Source organism: Phacochoerus africanus, chromosome 10 (assembly GCF_016906955.1).
Source record: "Phacochoerus africanus isolate WHEZ1 chromosome 10, ROS_Pafr_v1, whole genome shotgun sequence".
Taxonomy (NCBI): domain Eukaryota; kingdom Metazoa; phylum Chordata; class Mammalia; order Artiodactyla; family Suidae; genus Phacochoerus; species Phacochoerus africanus.
This window is the reverse complement of record NC_062553.1, coordinates 113,940,254-113,959,275: the sequence shown is the minus strand read 5'-3', so window position 1 is coordinate 113,959,275 and position 19,022 is coordinate 113,940,254. Positions and strand designations below refer to the sequence as shown.

General features: G+C 48.1%; 1 protein-coding gene across 1 annotated transcript in view; it reads left to right on the top strand.

Moving 5' to 3' along the window:
- Positions 1-15,340, top strand: part of HADH (hydroxyacyl-CoA dehydrogenase) — a 52,819-nt gene extending 37,479 nt beyond the window's left edge. The window contains exons 5-8 of the mRNA XM_047798346.1: positions 888-977; positions 6,312-6,384; positions 13,455-13,571; positions 14,532-15,340. Coding sequence (XP_047654302.1) covers positions 888-977; positions 6,312-6,384; positions 13,455-13,571; positions 14,532-14,650 — 399 coding nt within the window. The 3' untranslated portion in view covers positions 14,651-15,340. The remainder of the gene's footprint in view (positions 1-887; positions 978-6,311; positions 6,385-13,454; positions 13,572-14,531) is intronic.
- Positions 15,341-19,022: the final 3,682 nt, after the last annotated feature.

The following is a 19,022-nucleotide window of genomic DNA, read 5'->3' as shown; positions in this document are numbered from 1 at the left end:
TTTAAATTCACCTAGGTCTCTCTCCATTTGCTGAAATCTAATTCTCGACAGGAGACGTCTCTGCCAAGAGCAGACTGGCGGGTATGGCGCTGGGTGCCAACCCCTGCAGGTCCCAGCAGCCACTGTGAGCAGGGTCGCAGTCATGCTCTTGCCCTGCGCCCCATGGAGAAGGTCAGGAAGGCAGCGCAGAGCCTTCCTCAGGTGCCTGGCAGGTGGCAGGCCAGCCATGGGCCCCTGTTTGCTGGAAACGAAAGCCTTCCCCTGGGCTGAGCCTGTTGTGAGGCAGAGGGAGCCATTGGGCTTTGGGGCGTCTGTGTGGGAGAGGGTGGGGTAACGACGGGCTTCCTCACCTCAGCGTCCACGGGACCTTGGTGACCCGGACGCATCACTCCATTTTCCTTGTGTATATGCCAGGAGAAGGCGGGGCTCCACGCGGAGTACTCTAAGGGCAATCGTTATACTCCAGTAAACTCCCAGTTACCTCTCTGAAATAATTGGCAAGAGCACGTAAAACCAGCATTTACTGTTCACTTCAGTCCTCCTGAGAGCTGCCCTTATATGCTTTACCTCCTGATCTAATTTCATTCTCACCTCAACTCCTTGAGGTTGGTAGAGTGACTTCAGTGTCATGTCTCAATTTCAAGAAACATTTTGGGGACACAGAGCCAGTAAGTGGTATAATTGGGATTTGAGCTCAGGTCTCTCTCAGTGACAAAGCCTCTAGGACTCTCCTATACACACACACACACACACACATATTTAGTAAGCCTGTTTCTGTGTGTTCTGTTGTCTGTGTGGCAACGTTTGATAAGTGGGTCCTTGAACTGTACTATTGAATTTGTTTGCTGACTTTATGGTTAGAATTCTTCTCCGCTTTGCATTTCCAGGTCATCAAAACACCAATGACCAGCCAGAAGACATTGGAATCTCTGCTAGACTTCAGCAAAACCCTGGGAAAGCATCCTGTTTCTTGCAAGGTAGGTATAGGTAGCTTAGTAAGAGGGTGGTTTTCCACGGAACCCGACTTATCCCAGGTAGAATTCTTCCGTGGTAGGACCTTTACCGCAGGCCTGTCCGCAGGCTGCAAAGAGCCGGCTGTGCACCTACCAGGGAAAGCAGGTTCCTAAGCCGTGCCCAGGGCCGTCGGGCAGATGATGTGAAGGCTGAAGGGAGCCACCGTGCTAAACTGAAAACTCAGACTTCTCTCTGGGTCTTGGCTTTTGTCCCTTGATGATCAGCTGTGTTTCTTTAATTGGTTTATGTTACCCCATCAGCTTTCGGCTTCTTCTGGGCCCTGGGGAGCCAGGACCCTGGGTGTCAGGCACGGCCTGGTGGTACATGCATTCCTGAACCGAAAAGTAGGACTTCCCTTTTGGAAAGGACACTGCAGGTGGTTAGGCAAGTGGTGAGAGAGAGGCTGAGCCGGCCCTGCCCAAGGTAGCATTCAGGAAGCTGCTTCTCAGTGGAACGTTGCATTACGGATTTGTACTTCGTTGCTTTGGTTTTCCATAAGAAACTCGGTCGAATGGAAAGGCGTCCCCTTTCTTAAGACGCCTGGTGATTATATGTAAAATCATCCCAGTTGTTATCTTCTGCTTCGTTTGATTGTTTTCAGTCTCTGTGTTTGCTGTAGTTTCTTTTTAGTTCCCCCAAAACTTAGGGCTACATTTCTGCATGCTGTGGCAGTTTTTCTAAAAGGACATTTGTGTCACAAAATGCCATTACAAATTTTTATAAATATGTCGTAACTTTTTACTATAATCTTTTTTATTTTTTACATTTATTTTTCTTTCTTTCTTTCTTTTTCTTTTTCAGCTGTACCCACGGCGTGTGGAAGTTCTTGGGCTAGGAGTTGAATTGGAGCTGCAGCCGAGGCCTATACCACAGCCACAGCAACGCCAGATCCGAGCCGCACCTGCAACTTATGCTGCAGTTTGTGGCAGCTTGGATCCTTAACCAGTGAAGGAGGCCAGGACTCAAACTGCATCCTCACAGAGACAATGTCAGGTTCTTAGCCCACTGAGCTACGATGGGAATGCCTGTAGTTTATTTTTTAGTTTTTAATTTATTTAAAAAAAATTTAATATGGTTTGAAAGTTTAGCCTCTCTAGACAGTTTTTACAAAATATTGGCTATTGGCTTGTTCTCCATGTGGCACAGTACCTCCCTGGGCCTGTCTTATAGCCAGTAGTTTGTACCTCCCACTCCCCCATTGCTGTGGTGCCCCTTCCTCCCTGCCCACCAGTAACCAGTAACTACAAGTTCGTTCTCTAAATCTGTGAGTCTGCCCTTTTTGGGGGGAAGGGGGGTGGCTGTGCACATAGCACGTGAAAGTTCCCAGTCCAGGGACTGAACCCTCGTCATAGCAACAACATTGGATCCTTAATCCAATGTGCTACCAGGGAACTCCTGTTTCTTTTTCTTTTTCTTTTTTATTATACTCACTAACTTTCTGTAATTTTGGATTCCATATGTATGTGATTTCATACAGTATTTGTTTTCCCCGTCTGCCTTATTTCATTAACCATAATACTCTTTAGAGTCCATCCAAGTTGCTGCAAATAGCCAAATTTATGGCTGAGTAGTATTCCTGTGTGTGTGTGTTTGTATACCACACCTTCTTTGTATGTTCATCTGTTGATGGGCACTTAGGTGTTTCCATGTCTTGGCTATGGTAAAAAGCACTGCTGTGAACGTTGGGGTGCATGTGTCTTTTCAAATTACTGTTTTTGGTTTTTTCAGATAATATGCCCAGGAATGGAATTGCTGGCTGACCATCACCTTTTAAATAATATCATTGTTCCAGCCGAACATAATCTTTTAAATAATATCATTGTTCTCTCTGGCATAGCAGAAACGAATCCGACTAGTATCCATGAGGATGCAGGTTTGACCCTGGCCTTGTTCAGTGGGTCAGGGATCTGGCATTGCCGTGAGGTGTGGTGTAGGTCGCAGACGTGGCTCAGATCCCGCATTGCTGTGGCTGCGGTATAAGCCGGCAGCTGTAGCTCTGATGTGACCCCGTAGCCTGGGAACTTCCACATTGCTGCAGGCGCGACCCTAAAGGAAAAATATATATATTTATCATTGTGGTTCTTCTCATAGCAATCTTCTGCTTTCTAAAATAGTCTCAAGTTTGAACTCACAGTATTAACCCATGAAAACTGAAATTGTTTACGCATCATCCAGATAAGTCATGTGTCATTGTGGATCCCAAGAGTGAAAGAAAACAGACTTTAGGTACCTGTCCCTCAGTCCAGGACTATTGTTATACTTGGGAGTCTCATTTCTTTTTTTTTTTTTTTTTTTGTCTTTTTGCCATTTCTTGGGCCGCTCCTGTGGCATATGGAGGTTCCCAGGCTAGGGAGCGAATTGAAGCTGTAGCCGCTGGCCCTACCACAGCAACACGGGATCCGAGCCGCATCTATGACCTACACCACAGCTCACAGCAATGCCGGATCCTTAACCCACTGAGCAAGGCCAGGGATCGAACCCTCAACCTCATGGTTCCTAGTCAGATTCATTAACCACTGAGCCACAACAGGAACTCTGGGAGTCTCATTTCTTAACACTCTTTTTTTTTTTTTCAGCTTTATGGTTTTGAATCGCCTGGATTCAAAAAATCATATTAATAACCAGAGTGTATGGTTGCACTTTCTTAGCAGTTTATGCTTTGTTCATGGCAGAGAGCAATCATTGTGTTAGAAAGGACGTGGCTGTGCCGCACGTCGGAAGCCAGGTGTGGACATGGAGGTGGGAACAGCCAAGGATGCTCTGGAGCAGCGCAGTCATTAATTAATGGAGAGTAGTAATCCCTTCTTCCCGCAGAGTGACCACGGCAGATGCAGGCCTGGGAACTCTGTCTCATAACATTGCCCTCGTTAGGTCATGGCAGAACTCTTTGTAGGTGATACAAGGCTTTTGGGGAGTCTTTCAGGGTCAGTTATTCAGGGAGCCACATAGAACAAAGCCAGACAACTTTTCTGTCAAGGGCCAGATAGTAACACTTCAGAGCTTAGGGTCTCTGTTGCAGTTCCTGAGTTTTGTTGCTGTGATGAAAAGCTGCATGGGCCGTGCCTGTGGGGATGCGTGCGCCCTGGGCTGGATTTGGTCTGCAGGATTGTAGTTTACCAGCACTCAACACAGGAAATACATTCCTGCGCCTGCCGTACACCTTTCTTCAGCACAAGACTTCAGGGGGAGAGTGTGCTGTGAAAGGGTTTTAAGCCCATGGACTCTGGAGCCAGCCTCCCTGGGTTCAAATCCCGGCTCTGGCACTTAGTAGCTGTGTAACTTGGGCAAGTGGCTGAGCCTCGCTATGCCTCAGAGGTAAGAGTACTCACCTCATGGTGTCATTAGGAGGAATAAATGGGTTAATATTTGTGAAGCATTTAGAACGATACCTGTCATATAGTAAGTACAGTAAGTAAAGTGTATTTAACAAACAAGTGCATATGAAAAATGAAACTTGTCTGATTATGTAAAGTGAATTGTTTTATTAAAGGACTGTGTCTCTTTACATTTCACCAGTATTATGAAGAGCATCTGTCTCTATATCTGTCTCAGCAGCATGTGGAGTATTATAGTGGGGAAAAGCCTCTTGCCAGTGATCTTACTGGCAGCGTGCTCTTTTGTTCTGATGAATAGTTCTCTAATCACTCATGAGTTTAAATATTTTGCGAGTTTTAGCACTTTTTCCTTATTGAGTTCTCTGAGCTCTTTATGCAGACGGTATTAACTCTCTATAAAAACTCCAGATATTATAATTGAAGGAAATATTTTTCCCAGGCTGCTTTCTGATCTCCAACCTTATACATGGTGAGCTTCGTGTACTCGGGTACCCTACGCTATCCTGAATTTCTCTAATAACTTTTGGATGTTAAAAAGTCTTTTGGTTATAAAATCGACATTGTTACAGTCATACAGTCTTGGTTAAACTGATAAAACTCTTATTCATCTCTATACTCCTGGGAGATGGCATAAGGGTACTGCCGGCTCGTCCAGACTGAAGGGAGACACACAGCCTGTGGGACAGTAAGCAGTCAGGTGAACTGGAGGAGTAACGCAGGAGCCTGGTTGTCTTGAATTCAGATGTTTATGGAGGGCCTAGCGTGCGCTAGAAACAGAACACAAGACCTGGGGCCAGGGTAAGGATTTCTCCCTGCGAGACGATCACAGTCTTTTGTTAAAAGAGAGGCTCTGGAGTTCCCACTGTGACTCAGTGGGTCAAGATCCTAACATAGTGTCCATGAGGACGCGGGTTCAATCCCTGGCCTCACTCAATGGGTTAAGGATCTGGCATTGCCATAGCTGCGGTAGGTTGTGTTTCTGTGGCTGTGGCATAGGCCGGCAGCTGCAGCTCCAGTTGACCCCTGGCCCCAGAACTTCCATACGCTGCAGGTAGGGCCATAAAAAAGAAAAAAGAAATAAAGACAAAAGGTGCATCTATGGGAAAAAGAGAGAGAAAGAGAGGGCTCCATTTACTTAATAAATGGAAATCAACTTCACATAAATACTGTCAAAAAAGTTGCCAACCCAGCTTAGCCCACAAGCTTCCAGAAGATACCAGTGGGTAGCGCCCAGGTCCTACATGAAGTCTCCAGAGAGATGCTTAAGTGTTTTGAGGAAGCGGGAAATGATGGAAGGGGGTGCAGTGCAGGGAGTCAGCAGGGTAGAGGGGCTTGGGTGGTGAGCTGTGAAAGGCCACGGGTCTGTCGCGATCGGCTTGCTTGTCCCAGCACCTGTCCCCACCTCAGCCGTCCTGTGTGCTGGAGCCTGAGGAAATCCCTACCGGCATGGGGCGGCATTCTGGGGACAGAATGTTATTTTTTCTAGACTCCTGAGACGGACTCGGGTCAGGAGAGGAGGGCAGGGACTACCACTTGTGGGGAGGGCTATCTGCAGAGCATTTTAGGCATTTCCTGACTTATCTTCGCAACTTGGGAGGTAGACTGACTTCCCCCATTTCACAGGTGATGAAACTGAGCTTCAGAATGACACAGGGTCAGAGAGTAGGAGACTTTGAGCCCAGCTCTGCCTGCCCTCAGGCCTGTGCTCCTTCTCGTGATGCCTCTGCCTTGATCCTTTGTGTCAGGGTCTGTGCAGTGGGGGTTCTGGGCTGCTGTCTTGGTTGGGTGAGTTGTCATGTAATACAGAGGTCGTAGGCGGTGCTGGTACTTCAAAACGTGTTTGGAAACTTATAGCTTGATAAATGCGGGTGATCCTTGTGTGAGAGAGTGATAGGTGACTTCACCAAAGATAACGTTCAGTGAAAATTCACTTCTCTTTTATTTTTCTCTCTCCTCTGACAGGACACTCCTGGGTTTATCGTGAACCGTCTCCTGGTGCCGTACCTCATAGAAGCAGTCAGGCTGTACGAACGAGGTAGCTGTCCTGCCACAGGCCGGGAGCAGCAGCTCTCGGCCCCAGCCCTGCTCCCAGGGAGGAGTTCTCCCGCGGGTCCGTGGGCAGGGCTGAGCCGTGCGGGGTAGGGAAGGAGCTTCTGGCTGTGTCAGTCAGCCTGGCCCTGGGCCCCCCGGTACCTTTGTCACTGTGTTCCCAGGGCCCCCTGGAATCCCCATGAGGCCTCTGAGGAGGCTCTGGGACCCTCCACCCAGTCCCTGCCAGAACAGTCGACACACGGATTTAAATTCTGGATCTCTTGTTAAAAGGTTTATTGCTTCAGATGCTGCTGCTGCTGCTGCTGCTATAGTACAAATCACTGGGCTAGGGAACCTTTAAATTACCTCAGGTGCCGAACTTGTGACAGGAGATGGGAAGTAACAAGTCTGTTTGTGACAGGGACTGGCGGGGACAGTTTCTCATAGCCCCGTGCGTCCTGACTGCATGATGCCATTTTTCCTAACCTTAATAAAGGTCTAGGGGAGCTCCCTGGTGGTCTAGTGGTTAGAATTCAGCGCTTCCACCACTGCCGCCCAGGTTCAGTCCCTGGTCTGGGAACTACGATCCCACATCGAGCTGCTGCATGCCATGGCCAAAAAAAGAAAAGAATGGTCACGGTGTTTTTTCCTTAATACTTTTGACTGACAAAGAATGACTTCTCCCTGTTGTAGAAATGTAAGTCTTGGGACATGGTCCAATGTCAGGTATCCTCCTGCGTGCCTTCCCTGCCTCGGTTCTGGAAAAGTAACTGTCATATCTGCTTCAGAGGCACACAGGCCTTAATAGGACTGGATGAAAAGCAAGTGTAATTGTTTTCAATTACTACATTCACACACGCTGACTCCTGAGAATGTCATTTTTGAAACAAAACATTTATACCAGCTCTTCCAGAGAGATGAAAGCATATTTGCTTCCTCAAAATCTGCTTTAAATATTAAAACTTTTCTCTGTGTTTTATGGAGGCATTTGCCTCACTTTTGCTCCAAGATCAAACCATCACTTCTCTGTTTATCTATCAACAAATATGCCTAATTACTCCTCAAAGAGGCATGAAGCGTTTTGCCCTACTTTGAAAGGCAGGGGTTTTTTTTTAATGTAATGTTTTAGAATAGAGTGCGCGGGTGATCCACCTCTTAGTGGTGTTTCTTCTCACTGAAACACACTGTCGCTTTGATACATTTTCCCCTGCACCATGTCTCTGGCTTTAAGTTGAAAGCTGTTTCCTTGTCTTTTGCTCTCCCGCTACCAGCAGTGGTCCCTTTCTAAACAGATGGAGTCCCTGTGAGCCTCACGGTCACTGGCCACCGGGAAGGGGATCTGACCCCCGGGGACGTGCTCTTAGTTTGCCCTTGGCGCCGTCCTCTCCACTCTGCTGTCGCTGGTCCCTCTGCCTCTGTCCGCTCAGTGTTCTCAGGCCCTGTGAGCTGGAGCCTGTGCTTCTGGAGGCGCTGGGTGTTGTGTGCAGGCCAGGGGCTTTGGGGGGTGGGGGGGGCTGTTTCTCAGGAAGCCACCCTCTGGTCTGGACTCTTGGGTCACACCTCCAGCTCCTCACTGTGCCCTTTCTGCCACCTCAAGCTCTGCCCTCGTTGAGCCATTTGAGCCATCACACAGGGGTGCTCACATGCACGCCTTGCACCCTGTCGCCAGCCTGAGTAGCTGGCCCAACTGTATTCATCCTGCTTTGAGACTTGAAGCCAGGTTTTTTTCTTTTTTCTTTTATTTTAAGTGATTTTTACTTTTTTACATTATAGCTGGTTTACAGTGTCCTGTCAATTTTCCTTTTTTCTTTTTTTCTTCTTTTGACCTTTTCTAGGGCTGCATCTGTGGCATATGGAGGTTCTCAGGCTAGGGGTTGAATCAGAGCTACAGCTGCTGGCTTATACCACAGCCACAGCAACGCCAGATCCGAGCCGCCTCTGCAACCTGTACACAGCTCACAGCAACACCAGATTGTTAACCCACTGATTGAGGCCAGGGATCGAACCTGCAACCTCTTGGATCCTAGTCAGATCTGTTAACCACTGAGCCACGACAGGAACTCCACCTGTCAATTTTCTACTGTACAGTAAGATGACCCAGTTACACACCTCATGGTTCCTAGGTGAATTTGTTAACCACTGAGCCACGACAGGAACTCCACCTGTCAATTTTCTGCTGTACAGCAAGATGACCCAGTTAGATGTGGCTTGGATCTGGCGTTGCTGTGGCTCTGGCGTAGGCCAGCAGCTGTAGCTCCGATTAGACCCCTAGCCTGGGACCCTCCATATACCATGGGTGCGGCCCTAGAAAAAGGTGCTGTGTATACATTTTCTCATATCATGCTCCATCACAGGCGACCAGATACAGTTCCCAGTGCTACACAGCAGTTGAAGCCACTTGGGGTCATCTCTCTCCCGGCCGCTGTTTCTCTTCTTTGTCACTTTTGATTCGTCCCTGTCATCCCAGTCTCCCTGCACCTGTCAGCCTCCTTTTAGTGAGGCTCCCTCAGGCAGCAGAGGAGTTCACGTTACCTCAAGTCTTCCCCGTGCTGGCGCCCTCGGGTATCCTGTGGACCAGGAGGGTGAGGGGACCGTGCAGCTATGCCTGGCCCCGTACAGCTGGGCAGCCCCACCATCCAGGAGGGGAGTCATGCCAGGAAGACCCTGTTTGGCCCAGCCCTTTCCAAGCCCACTGGGAGAACTTCTCTGTGCAGCACTGCCTGGGTCAGCTTGGGCTGTTACAGCAAAATAACAGTATAGACTGGGTGGTACATAAATGGCAGAAATTTATTTCTCACAGCTCTGCAGGCTAAAGTCCAAGATCAGGGGCCAAGTGTGGTCAGGTTCTGGCAAGAGCCCTCTTTGGTTGCGGACTGCCGACTTGTTGTGTCCTCACATGCTGCAGAGCAGAGAGGGGACACAGGCTCTCTTAGGCTCCCAGAAGAGCTCTGATCCCAGTCATGGGGCCTCCACCCTAGTGACCCATCTAGTTCTCATTCCTCCCATACACTTCTTCGCACCATTGCCCTGAGGGGTAGGGTTTTAGCATAAGGATTTAGGGTCCATCTACTAACCCCAAACTCCCAGTCCCTCCCACTCCCTCACCCTGCATCTTGGCAACCACAAGTCTTCTCCATGTCTGTGAGTTTTCCTTTTTTCTTCTGTTTTTTTTTGGTTTTTTTTTTTTTTGTCTTTTTAGGGCTGCGCATGCGGCATATGGAAGTTCCCAGGCAGAGGGTCAAATCAGAGCTACAGCTGCCTATCTAAACCACAGCCATAGCAACAAGAGAGCCAAGACATGTCTGTGACCTACACCACAGCTCACAGCAATGCTGGATCCCTGACCCAATGAGCGAGGCCAGGGATCAAACCCACATCCTCATGGATGCTAGTCGGTTCACTGCTGCTGAGCCATGATGGGAACTCCAGTTTGTTTCTTTTCTGTAGATAGGTTCATTTATGACAGAACATTGTAAATCAACTATAAAAAAATTTTTTAAGGGGAAAAAAAATTGGGGGTCCATAACAATCACTTTTGATAGACCCGGGGTGACTGTACCACACAGGCAGGTTGGCAGTACGCTGCTTTGAGTGGTGGAGACTCATCAGAAGATGTGTGGGGTGTCAGAGCAGAGAATCATCACCGTCATTGTCCACTTGGCCTCCTGGGACAGGCCCCCAGTGCTGCCTCTGCCCTGCGCCCATAGGGTCACCCCTGCTCTGGTGCTGGGAACACTTGGCTTCTGTGTCAGGCCTTCTTCCCCTGTGTCCATCATTCCTGCTATAACCCAGACCTGATTGGGGCGAGAGCATCGGTCACCCGCATCCCTGGGGGGCCAGGCTTTCTCTACAGACCTTTGCCCAGACTGGCCCCTGTAGCAGATAACTGCCCCAGTCAGATGGCACTCTGACAGGGTCACTTCTGGGAGCGTGGTGGGGCCTCACGGTCAGTTCTTTTCAGGCGACACCCTGGGAGCGTCAGAGGCCTGTTCCCCGGTCACCATGCGACATCCTGCTCACACTGTCCCTCCGCTGCCCGAGACACGTGTAGTGGTTCCGTTGTAGCCTCCCTCACCAGGGAGCCTTCTCTGTCCTCACCATCTGCCCTGCTGTCATCGCCCCACACCTTAACCCCTGCCTTTCTCACAGGGCCCTGCCGAGCCCTCAGTGCTCCAAGCTGATGGACAGCTGTGTTCTCCCACAGGGCATGCGCCACTCTCTTCTCTGTCATGTGGCGTCTTTCTTCTCCTGCGGTCCTGTTTTCCTCGCCTTCCCATCCATCCCCCAAGTGCTCTTGGAGGACAGGCATTAGTAGCTGGTGATGAATAAAGGAACGGTGGCTGCACTGTGGTTGTCATCCTTGTTGCTGTGACCACGGTGTGTTTGTAATGCCAAGACTGGTCAGTAGGTGGTGCTGATGAGCCAGCAAAAGAAGCTGATTGGGCAGATCCCAGGTTCTGGGGCCTGCAGAAGAGCTGGGAGTTCATGGAGGACACTATTCTATGTTATCTAGAGTTAGGGGCTCTTAGCTGGGGAGGGGCCTCCTAAGGTTGTTGCAGAATTCTGGGTTTATGTACCTTTTCTTTGGAGAAGGTATCAGATTTGAATGAAGTGTTTAAAGGTTAGGACTTAGTGGCCTAAAATCATGTTTAACTCCCACTCGGCACACCAATCTGTGTCTTCTCTTCTTTTTGCCTCTTTTGCTCTGTGTTACTCAGAACAGAATTTTTAGAATTGTGCTGACTTTGTAAAACTGTTCAGACTTTCTCCCCTGATATGCTGTGTCTTCATACTGTCTTTCAAAGTAAAATAGTCAAGTAAGTCTCTGAATCTGAAATTACAGCCTTGACTCTTGGGTTTATTGTCTGTCTTGCATATTGATTTGCTGAAATGGCTTTAGGCCAGTTGGAACCATTCTGTTACGAGATTTCCGTCCTCAGGGAGCCTGTATTCTAATGAGGAGAGACATGAACCAACAGATAACATCTTAAGTTGTGACCACTAATTCCCAAGAAGGATAAAAAAATTCTAGGGGCTGGCAGGAGTCCTCACCGGGAGTCCTGACAGTTGCTAGTGTACATGCGGGGGGGAAGGTGAGGCTCTGGCAGGGTGACACCTGAGCACAGGCCTGCCGGTGTTGACAGGATAGCAGTGCAGAGAGCAGAGGAGCTGAGCCAGAGGAGCATGCTAGGCTGTCCTTCCAGCCTTCTGGCCCTACCCATTGTAGAAGCTTCAGAGTCTAATGAAATCCTCTCAGCAGAATCCACTTATCAGCTGCCATGTTCGTTCTCATTCTTGCCTTTGCACATGCTGTTCCCACTGCCTGGAATGCCCTTCACTGCCCATTCTTCCCTTTGGATTCTCTTCAGGACTGTCAGGACTCGGGCCTGGGTGGTGGTTTTGATGAAGTCATGGCAGTGTGAGTAAATCTCTCCATCTTTTCCCACCCAGCTTTGTGAATCTTCATGAATCTTCAGCGCCTGTTTTGGTGAAGTTTTGGGTTTTCACATGTGAATACTACCATGAGATCATGAACACCTGATGCTTGTCTTGTTTTTCTTTGTCTCATTCCAAGTGTCCGGTGCCTTGTACACAACGGACGCACATACAAGTCGAATGAGTAAATGATGTCACCTGAGAAGGTGAATGTGTATGTGATCATTTTTGCTTTCCTCTGGTCTGAAACTCAAATCATGATTCTCAGGAATCCTCTGGGTGACTGATCAGTAGAGTACTGGTAACGCCACTCCTGAGAAGTAATTGGTTGGTATTTTAATAACCTTGAACTGCCTCGAAATCCTTTGCTACTACTTTAGTACTTCCTGTGCTTTTAAAAATAGAGTCTTGGAGTTCTCGCTGTGGCACAGTGGGTTAAGAATCCGATTGCAGCAGGTCATGTCACTGCGGAGGTGCTGGTTTGATCCCCAGCCCAGTGCAGTGGGTTAAAGGACCAGATTCAGTCCCTGGCCCAGGAACCTTCCTATGCCGCAGGTGTGGCCATTACAAAAAAAAGTGTCTGTATGGATGTTTAAGTGGTTTTTGTTCTTTGTGCCTCACAATCTGAAATACTTAAGTATTAAATTCTCTTTTGAATATTTTATCATTTTCCCCCTTTATTTAGCATGCCATAATTGACCATTTATTTATGCTTTGGAACAAAATTCTAGACAGACACTTGATACAGGCTATTCCAGTTCCTTATTTTGGAGAAAGGGGATGGGTTGTTTGTAAAGACCAAGGGTGATGCGTGAAAGATAAAATTCCAGGGAAGAGGCATGTTGGTCCTTGTCTGAGTCTCCTCGACACACTTACAAACTTGCATGGCAATTCTAAATCAGTTTTGGGCTTTTCTTTAAACATTGTCTTGACTGTAGGTCCAGAGGAATACTCATTACTCATAAAACCAAGAAAGCTAGTAAAAGAAAATATGCATACAATACATAGAAAAATGTAAAGCTTATTAGTGGTTTTTTTTTTTTTTAAAGTCCATTTATCAGTAAAAATATACTCTAGCTTCAAAGGATATTTTAGTAAGTTTATTCCAGAGTTGGAGAATCCCAGTCTATTAGAAAGTAACTATATTTCCAGGCCATTGGGGCCTTCCCTCTCCTTGAACAAGGTAGCAGTGCTCTAGAATTTACCTCACAGAGTAACTTCCTGAGTCATGTGACCCTCTTTGGCATGTACCTCTGAGAAAAATCTTACCCAAGCCAGAAATCCTGACTCCAGATGGTTTTTTCTGTTGTTGTTTTTGCTTTTTTAGGGCTGCACCCACAGTATATGGAGGTTCCCAGGCTAGGGGTCTCATCAGAGCTACAGCTGCCAGCCTGCACCACAGCCACAGTCACATCTGCACCCTACACCACAGTTCACAGCAGTGCCAGATCCTTAACCCACTGAGTGGGGCCAGGCATCGAACCTGCAACCTCATGGTTCCTAGTTGGATTCATTTCCACTGCGCCACAACGGGAACTCTCAGATGTTTTTGGAATGTGCAAATATGTAAAATTCTAGTAATTCAGGGAGAACTGTGGGAAAGGTGGTGGTGACTCAGTGCTGCCCTCTTCTGCTCAGGTGACGCATCCAAGGAAGACATTGATACTGCTATGAAGCTGGGCGCCGGGTACCCCATGGGCCCATTTGAACTTCTCGATTATGTTGGATTGGATACTACCAAGTTCATCATAGATGGTAAGAACTGAAATTTCTCTGCCTTTAATTGAGTTGAGGTAGTCTCACTCAACTGAATGAAATTATAATGCCTATTTAAACCAGAGATTAGAAGGAATCTTAGCAGGCCCTCCAGAGTCCTGCCCCATCAGCCTTATTACTCAATTAATAAATGCTAGGAGGAAAAAAAACGTGACTTCCTAGTCTCTTCGTAGGATAACTTTTTTAACTTTTCATTTTGAAATTACTCTACATTTACAGGAAGTTTCAAATGTGGCCCTGGCGGGGCCTGTGTATACCCTTTACCCAGTTTCTCCCAATGGTTCCATGTTATACGGGAACCACAGTACAATATCAAAACCAGGAACTTGGCATTGTCATGCTGTCGCATATGCTCATTTGTGTAACCTCCATTGCATTCAGGATACACAACCATTTGGAAAAGTTTATTCATTTGACTGTAGTGGCTCTGAAGACAGGTTAAAGTAATTCCTAAAATTGGATTACTGAAGTTGAATGTAGCTTGTGCTACCAAGTTTCACAAAGAATGCTTATGTGAGGAGGATGGAGGGTTCTAGTTCAAGTGTGAATTTTGCAGTTTTATGAGGGTGCAGATAGCAGTGGCAGCAGATTCAGAATGTTAATATGCCTGAAAATGCTTTCACTGTGCCCACTGAAGGGGTCCGGCCAGGAGATTAATGGGTTCTGTTCATGTTCTTAGATCTTTGGCAGCAGCAATTTCCAGGAAGGAACTGGATGAACAGGGGGCCGTGGTTGAGGGGCCTGGAGTGGTGCATTAGAGCTCATGCTCAGCCTGCCCTCTGTCTCTGTCCTTTTGGCCTGAGTGGCTCCAGGCCCGTGGGACCCTCCCGCCTCGGGGTAGGGACGGTTCTCCTCAAGCTCTGCCTCCAGACCTGCCCCAGGAATGCTGAGATGTAACATAAGCCCAGCACTTCATCCTAAGCTTTTCTCTCCTCTCAGGGTGGCATGAAATGGATTCACAGAACCCCTTGTTTCAGCCCAGCCCAGCCATGAATAAGCTGGTAGCGGAGAATAAGTTTGGCAAGAAGACTGGAGAAGGATTTTACAAATACAAATGAGGCGCAGCTTCTCTGGCTCCTAGAGGAAGCCCCGTAAGCACATACCAGCAGCTCCCCAAGTGCCCTCGGGAATGCTCTTTGGCCAGACGTTCCCCACACAGCATGATCTGTTCAGTGTGCATTTTGATTGTAATCTATCTGAACTAATTACACTAGTTACAGTAATAGCAGATTTCTCCATTGAGAACAAATTCTCTTAGTCTGTTCATTTCTGTGTATTTTCCCAAAAGCTTTAACACCCCTGGTGCCTTGGAACAAACATTTCTTCCGAACCTTCGTTTTTGTAACGTTGCCCGAAGTCACTCACTTGTAAAGGGAAGACACTTCCTGAAAGCATCTCATGTTCATTGCTGCCACACGGCAGAGTCTCAAGCCACTGACACGTCATGGTGTGTCTGAAGGGCTGTGCGAGCAGCACCTGCATCGCCTTTACCAGAATGTTCGCTGCCTGCAGCTCCCAGCCTTACGCCACATTTTGGGTACGACGTCAGCTGTCGGGTCTCGATTCAACTCATCCTCAAGACACTGCTTCTGGGTCAGTGGGAATATCCCCATGTGCTTGGTTGTGGGAAGAGGTTTCACTCACGTCCAAAATCTGCATAGTGTCCGTCCATCTCTCTCTTTTTTTTTTTCATGAGAAATCATTGCTACAATTTGACTCTAATAAAATGCAGTCTTTAAATCTGTGAACATTTTAGATGAATGTGTAATTTTAAATCGTACTATGCTGAACTGGTTATAGAAGTAAAGGTCGGTCATTTAGGCGGAAGCTGCGCGTGCTCTCCTCGCGCCGGCTGTGAGTTCCGAGCGGTGATGCTGGGGAAGGTGTTCATGTACAACCTGCCTGCAGCTGTCCCTGCACATTTCTTGCCAGGAAAGCAGACATGCACAGAAAATCGTTTTAAAGGGACATCTGTTTCTTCTTTGCAACAAAAAGAAAGAGTGTAACATAAGCTTCTTTTAATCATTGGCTTGAGAAATTGTCTTCCAAGATAGAATCTTGAAGCTGGAAAGACCTCAGAAGTCCTGAGGTCCAGTGGCCTCATTAGCAGAGAGCTGAAGTGATGTGCCCAAAGTCACCAAAAGTGCGGTAGCAGAGCCAGGATGAGAACTAAGTTTTGATGATAGAATGAAGTACAAAATAGCAAATTTGAAAATTTGAAATCTAGGCTTTCAAGCAGGACTGTCCCCAAAATGAGTATCTTGTTTGGTGTTCTGGGTCACAGTGGTAATGGCAGATTTTTTTCCCCCACCTCCGTTTCATGATTGATAAAAGGGAGCTTTTTTTTTTTTTTTTTTTTTAAACTTGACTCTAACTTTAGCATAATGGGAAAATACAGACATACATTTCTACCACATATAGAACCTGGTTTAGGAAACTTTTAGGTTCTTCTTGTAAAGCATTTCCTAACGAGAAAAAGGAAGCACCTGGGACACCACCACCGTTTCCATCACTTAAGGTTACTCTGGCCTGACAGCCCCTGCTCACTCTCAGGCTGGTGCCTGACCTTTGACACCACGAGCCCTGGGCTTCGGAGAGGGCTTCCTTTCCTTCTCGTGCTCTGACTGGAATGCCCGTAGGACGTGCGCCCTCAGCCTGGAAATGGGAGGGCTCTCTCGCCCACTGGGTTCCAGGAAAGAGAGAACAGTGACATGACCGTCAGCCTGCTGGGGTTTGCAGGTGGCTCCCGGCGTCTCCTCTGGCTGAGGTTCTCAGCATGCTCTTTCTTAATCTACCAGAAAGCGCAAGCCCTGGCCTCTGGACATTCTTCTGTCATCTTCAAAAGGCCCCCTGTCCGTGCCCCGTCTGGGAAGGATGCTCATCTGCGTCGGCACAGCAGTGGAGAGCGGCTCGCTCAGCCCTGCCCCTGCTCCAGTTTCTGGGCTCTTGGGGGAGCCCAGCGGCTGCCCGGCCAGGGCTCCGTGGGGAGAGGGGCCCCTGCAGCCAGGTCCTCCGCTTCCAGGTCAGGATTGCCTTGGTCTGTGTTGCAGACGGCCTCAGCGGGAACCCCAGGGGCTCGGGCAGGCGCCCCTGTGTTGGGCTGCTCTTGTTGGGGAGGGAGGACGAGTCCAGGTGGGGCCGTCAGCTCGACTTCACCTCCCCTTTCTCCTCACCTCCCCCGTCTCTCCTCCAGACAGCAACCCAGGGCTGTTAAATCACATCTTGAAACGACTAGATTTTAGATGCAGAGGCTCTGCACCTGCCCCTGGACTCCCTTCGTAGAGATAGTTTCATTCTTGTAATAGAAATGAAAATTGGAGATGAAGAAGAAAGCCGTACACTTGATGAAACAGCTTGTTAACAAGGGCTGTGTGAGCCCCTGAACAGCCCTCACCTGGGCTTCAGTGATGTTCAGCCAGATGGCGTCTAGTTTTCATGCTTCTGAAGACGTCTTTGTAAAATAAAAATTGTGGCCCTTTAATGTCCGTAAGATTCAACTGTTAACAGTTTCTCAGGGGCCAGTGGTTGGCTAACTTCTTGGCATCCGTTGTGAGGTGCATTTCCAGCGTGAGGACTGTTAAATGGTGCGGCATCGGGGCCAGACCTTGGAACTGAGAAAGTGCAGCCCAAAACCTGGTGGTATAAAGTGAGTCCTCACTGGGTTGTGTTGTATATATGGTAAGGTTTCTGACTCTTTAATGTATCAGCTTTTAGAAGCTTATTTGAGAGCTCAACCATTGAATTGTTGGAGGGGGTAGAACTAATATATTAGTCAACTCTTTTTTTTTTGCTTTTTAGGGCTGCACCCGAGGCATGTGGAGGTTCCCAGGCTACACCTGCCAGCCTACCCCACAGCCACAGCCATGCCAGATCCAAGCCACGTCTGCAACCCACAGCAATCCCAACGGCAACACCAGATCCTTAACCCACTGAGCGAGACCAGGGTTGGAACCCGCAACCTCATGGATACTAGTTGGAGTCGTTTCCGCTGTGCCACAATGGGAACTCCTATATTAGTCAACTCTTATACAACATACACTAATTACACTTTCATAGTTTGCAAGTTATGCTTTTCACATATTTGAAACAACCTTTTGGCTTGTCCCACCTTTACTATAATCCCTTTCACATTTCAACCTGATTACATCTTACCAAAAATACAAGGTACGGCTGTAATTTTGTGGGACTAATTTTCCTGTAAACAGGCATTGGTGGTACATAATAGTAATAAAAAATGCTTTGAACAATGGAAGCATTGTGGCACTTTCAAACCATTTGGTTGTGTAAATTCTGTTTTTTAAATCGCTCTCAGTATTTCATAACCACAGTTTTTATTTCTATGGCGGAACAAGTTTTAACTCCTGAAAGACAGAAAAAAAATCCCATCACTGATACTGATTCTATTCAATGTTTTCTTTTTTTTTTTTTTTTTTAAAGGCCAACTGGAGCTGCTGCAGAATTAACTGGTATAAATGACTAATGCCATCAGCTTTGGAATTAAACAGACTTGGATTTTAGTGCTCAGCTCCTCTATGTAAGCTAACCTGGGGTCGGGGGGCTTACTTTCTTCTGGAGAAATCAGGCGGAATGGGCAGAATGATGGAGCCTATCCCATAGGATTGCTAGGGACCAAATGAGCTGATGGATAGCAATTGTGAGCTCCCTGCCCCGGCTTAATAGGCTGAGGGTCCACTTGCCTCTGCTGGGCCCCATTTGGAAGGAGACCACAGTTCCGAGAAACTACAGGCTTCCAGAAGGGCCGTGAATGTCTTCCACCTGGCAGAGGGGGCTGACGATTGGGAAGAGGCCCATGAGCCTAGCAAAGGAGGCTTGGAAGTGAAGCTGAGGGGGCCACCTGGGTGAAAAGGCAGGTGCAGGAGCTCAGTGCTCCGCCCCGCAGCAGCTCCGGAAGGTCTTCCCCAGCCCTGCGAGGGTGTTGGTTGCCGGTCGACGGTCAGGGCTGATCCGGAGGGAAAGCAGGCAGGAAGGAAGCGGTCCAGCGAGCTGGGAGGGAGAGGCGGCTGGTACCCAGGTAAGTTACGCTTCATGTACGGGCGGTGGACTGTGGATGATTGAAGACCCCAGAAAAAAAGCAAGTGCGTTGGAGAGAAGGCCCTGAGAGTCTCTTAGCACAAAGGCAATCAGGGAAGCGGCGGTGTGTGAGCAGGAGAAAGCAGACTTGATGCTATTGTAGTTTGTCAAGGCTGGCGATCCGGCAAGGCCTTAGTGGTGCAGGAAGGTGGGGCGTCCTGCGTGGGGCGTGGGTCCCGGGCCTCGTTTCTCTTATACTCCCTGGGTGTTCCCCCCCCCCACCCCTGAGAAATCTAGTGCCTTCTCAGGCAAGCCCGTGTTAGAGGGGAGAGCCTAGATAAGAACTCCTCCTAAACTGTCACTCGACTAGGTTTAGAAATACCTAGTTTAGAGGACAGA